The sequence below is a fragment of the Dufourea novaeangliae genome, unplaced genomic scaffold (assembly GCF_001272555.1).
Source record: "Dufourea novaeangliae isolate 0120121106 unplaced genomic scaffold, ASM127255v1 scaffold285, whole genome shotgun sequence".
NCBI lineage: Eukaryota > Metazoa > Arthropoda > Insecta > Hymenoptera > Halictidae > Dufourea > Dufourea novaeangliae.
The window spans coordinates 1-4753 of NW_015374160.1; the positions used below are offsets into that span (position 1 = coordinate 1).

At 41.6% G+C, this 4753-nt stretch overlaps 1 protein-coding gene across 1 annotated transcript; it reads left to right on the forward strand.

Annotated features, from left to right (window-relative positions):
* The first annotated feature begins 2578 nt into the window (after nt 1-2578).
* LOC107192002 (piggyBac transposable element-derived protein 4-like) lies at nt 2579-4351 on the forward strand. The gene has a single exon (XM_015581175.1). It carries the CDS (start codon nt 2579-2581, stop codon nt 4349-4351), a length of 1773 nt encoding a protein of 590 aa, XP_015436661.1.
* Nucleotides 4352-4753: the final 402 nt, after the last annotated feature.

Below are 4753 nucleotides of genomic sequence, written 5' to 3' on the forward strand. Positions count from 1 at the left end.
TAGCGCAAAGTTTAAAAGAGAGTTAAGAAATTGCTTAGCTCCCTATAGAGAGGTTTTAGTGGAGTTAGAAAAAAAAGCTACAATCGAAAACCAATGTGAAGATGAGCCAAGTGAGGAAGACATTTTGCCTATTAAAAGAAGACGAGTTAGGCGACTCATATTATCTGACAGCGAGGATGAGTGTTGAAAGATTAAATTTTACAAAAGTCTTTCTTGTTTTTGTTGGAAAACAGTTTTTCAGTTTAGTTTTGGTATCATTTCTTTATATAAACTCTTCAATTCAATAAAAATAATTTATAATTTATCTTGTCCTTATTGGTCTCCATATAACGCGGTACGAATAATGTGATTTGTACTAATTCTGCGTTTCTTATAGCGCGGTTTCCATACAACGCGGTAGACGGTTTCCATAGAACGCGCTACGAATTAGCCTGGTTTGTACGGTTAAATCCGAGTTTCTTATAGCGCGGTTTCCATATGACGCGGTACGCACTCACCGCGTTATAGGAGGGTTGACTGTACTTAATTGAGCAACAATTGAGTAACAGTGAAATACACAATGAAAGTGAGGAAGAGGAAGCTGATAAAAACGTCAAGACTTTGACAATTAAAAATATGAATGAAGCCTTCACGCATCTTGACAAATTTTTGGTTGGTTAAAATGATACCAAACATGATATAATTTTGATCATTTGTAATTAACAAATGTAATAATTAAAAAAGACACTTGATTAAGGGGTCTCCCTTGTGTGACGGGTCAAAAAATCGATTTTTTTTTTGCTTTTTCTAAAAGTTCAATAACTTAAGAACATATTCCTAAAGCATTACGGCTGAATTTTAAAAATTGGCAACGCTGTGAGCTATGAAATTTAGTGGCGCGACCGGGCGCGCAGGTATAAGTCGGAGCGCTCGACACTTGCAGCGAAGGCCGATTCTTTTGTAATGTAAAACCGTTACTCCCAGGGTTTCCCACGACCCGGTTACCTGAATCATCTCCTTCTGTGCTAAAAGGACCCCTCCAAGCGTCTAATTGTAGTATATTTGAAGTTACGGGAAATATAAACAGAGGTGAATGATTCATTTCGTCGTAGACCTTCGGGCAGAACAGAAGTGACCTAAGCGATAGAAAATGGATAAGAAAAGTGACAAGCAACATTTAAAAGCCACTGGAAATAGGACCAGGAAAAGAAAATTTGGCGGAAATCGTTACACTGCAGAGCAGGACGTAAGTTTCGCCAGCACATCTCGTAAAAAATTACTGAAAAGTGAAGACGTAGAAATTGCGGTGGACCGAACGCACGGTTATAGTTTTGTACAATTTTTTTTCCGTATTCACTGCAATAAGTCAGTTAGTACAGTACAAGGTCAGTATTCCTGTGCAAACACAGACTAACGGAAGTAAAAGCATTAGCAAAAAGTACTAGTTTCTCTATATCGATACGTGGGTGCTGTGTAATTGGTGATATTGTTACACGGAGAGCGGTTTTGTGGATTACCAAACGCAGTATCAAGACAACGAAAGATCCATCCAGCAGCCATGTGGACGCAAGAAATGAGCCAACCGATGGAGTTAATAATAGACGACTCCGAGTCAAAGGACTCACTGACCGAGGTACGAGTGGAGGGAAATGAAGGAAGGAGGGAGGCAAGAGGGGAACCGAGCAAGGAACCAACAGGAACAGGGAAAAAGCAGACAAAGGAGAAGGAAGGAGAGGAGGGGGAAGGAAAGAGGACACTGGCACTAAAACTAGCAGATAGAGAGGTGACTAGGGATGCAGGGCATCACATATTCGACACATTCATGAGGAAATCGCTTAAAATACGGAGAAAGTTCTCCCTTATACGATGGGGAGTAAAAAGCGGTGGCGTATTGTTTACAACCAAATGCTCAAAGACATATAAGCTGATGGTCGAGGAAGTGGACAAGGGGGTCCAATGGAGAGGATCGAAAGTGATCCAATGTGCACCAGAAGAGCTGGAGAAAAGGAATACATTAACGATATGGTGCAGTCACTGCACCATGTCATTTAAAGACATGGTGGAGGCCCTAGAAATTGAATATCCGACAATAGGGGCACGGGCGTGGACCCTCTGGAAAGAGGCGGAACCGGAGGACAAGGGGAGAAAAGTCATGGTTAAGACGCCCACAAACTCAACACAAAACATACGCAGAGAGAACGGAAGAATACGCCTATGCGGAGGCGTAATTAGATTAGTTATTAACCCTTTGCACTCGAGCGGCGCCGATTCGGTGCCCAGCCGATTTGAAGTCGCAACTCGAGCGGCGCCGATTCGGTGCCCGGCCGATTTGAAGTCGCAACTTGAGTGGCGCCGATACAGCGCCCGGCCGATTTGAAGTATCAATTCGAGCGGCGCTGCTACGACGCTATGGTCTTTGTAATTCGATCTCATTATTTACGATGTGCGATAAGATACCTTTCTCGGAAGTACTTTCGTGGACTCGGCTCCGCTGTCATTGTGGCCAAATCTTACAACTTAGTTCAGTCTCAGTGTAGCATTCGGTTGAAACAGTCTTCACAGCAAATCTAGCAATCTAAAAGTATTTGAGCCCTAAAAAATGGAGGAAGATCGCACCAGCTCGAGTTCGGACGAATTTGATTTTGGCGCTTTAGACAATGAGATTACATTGATTTCCGACTCATTACGCCGCGAAACGAACGAATCCAGTGGAGAAGACGGTGATGTTGTAAGAGGTGTGAGGCGACGAAAAATAAGAATTATAGAGAGCGACAGTGAAGCTGAGAGTGATATTGAAAGTGACGCTGTGGAAGGTGCAAGTAATTCAACATGGGTACTTTGCGAAGACTACAACGAAGTGCCGCCAAACGTACCATTTATACCTGGTCAAAACATCACAGCAACACGGATAGCTTCTAACACACAACAACCAATAGATTTTTTTAAACTGTTTTTCACCAATGACCTTGTGAAAGAAATTATTCAGGAAACCAATTTATATGCAAAGAGAAGACTGGAAGGAAAGACACTATCTGCAAATTCAATTTGGCGAAGCTGGCGGGATGTGACCCTCGAAGAGTTCTGGGCATTTCTTGCTGTCATCATCAACATGGGGACAATGCCGTTGGCCAATTTGCAAGAATATTGGTCGAAGAATGCCGTTAGTTATATTCCTTTTTATGCGGATACATTCACCAGAGATAGATTCAGCCAAATCTTCTGGATGCTTCATCTAAAATCCATCCCAACAAGCAACACCAATCCACGAACGCGCCTACAACGCGTAAATTGTTTTCTGGAATATGTCAGCTCTAAGTTTTTGGACTATTTCATCCCGGGCGAACACATATGTGTGGACGAATCAACGGTAAAATTCAAGGGTCGAATTTCATTCATAACATATAATCCGAAAAAGCCGACAAAATGGGGTATCAGAGTTTATGCTCTAGCTGACTCAAAAACTGGCTACATTTGTTGCATTTTGCCGTATTATGGATCACTCACCACAGAGCTCTTGGTCAGACCCGATTTACCAGTATCAACACGAATCCCGCTTCACTTATACCAAATGTCGTTGGAGAAAATTCCAGGTGCTCAGGGGCACCATATGTACACAGACCGCTACTACACTAGTTATATCTTAGCTCAAGAATTATCCAAACTGAATTGCCATCTTACCGGAACAATTTTGACAAACAGGAAAGAATTGCCCAAAGAAATAAAAAAGCCTAATTTTTCGAAAAAACTCACGGTCGCGTATCGACGAGGCAAGACGTTAGTTTTAGGGTGGAAAGACAAGAGGGTTGTCACCTGTTTAACTACGAGGGGTGACACAGGGATGACGACGTTCAGAAGAATTACTCGAGGTGGTGTCGATATCATGGTCAAGAAACCCAATGTGGTACTGAATTATATAAAATATATGGGTGGTGTTGATCTGGCGGACCAATATGCGTCAACATGTTGCTTTTTGCGAAAATCGCTCAAATGGTGGCATAAGCTTTTTTTTGGGGGCATGGAAATTTCCCTCATCAATTCGTACATTTTGTACAAACAAGAAAAGATCAAGAAAGGGGAAAAGCCGCTGAGCCATCGGCGGTATGTCAAAACACTCGTGGAACAATTGAGAGGACCGTATCGCCAGCAACGACAGCAAGCATCTACGTCACATTCGGATGAAATCCGACTTAACGGGAAGCTCCACATAATGCTAAAAGGGCCAAAAAGGGACTGCAAAGTTTGTTCTGACCGTAGCACGCCTGGAGGTAGGCGAGGAGTCACGTATTACTGCGATACGTGTCCTGAGAAACCTAGGATGCACCTAGGACACTGTTTTATAAAATATCACACCAAAACTAATTACAGAGTGTAATATGTAATAAAGTTTGTTGTTTTCAACATATAAATGAATAAACTTGTGAAATTTTATTACTTCGATACGCTTGTTTGCTTATAAATGCTTTTAAAGTACCTGTAAAAAGTATCCCTGATTTGGCCGAAACCGTCTCGAGTTGCTGGTTAGCGCAAGCGAAAAAGGCCTCGAGTGCAAAGGATTAAAATCACATAGCTCCAAGGGAGCATCCTAGCATTAGTCTTAATATAATAAATGTACATATTATAACTAAAAATATAAGAGATTCATAGGATTAAGAACATACTAGCTGTAAGGTAGTATAACGCTATTAGATCTTAGGTTTAGAAGTTATAACCGTAAACATTATAATAAACAATAGAATAAAAGGAACACTGGAAAAAGAGAAAGAAAAACCTACAA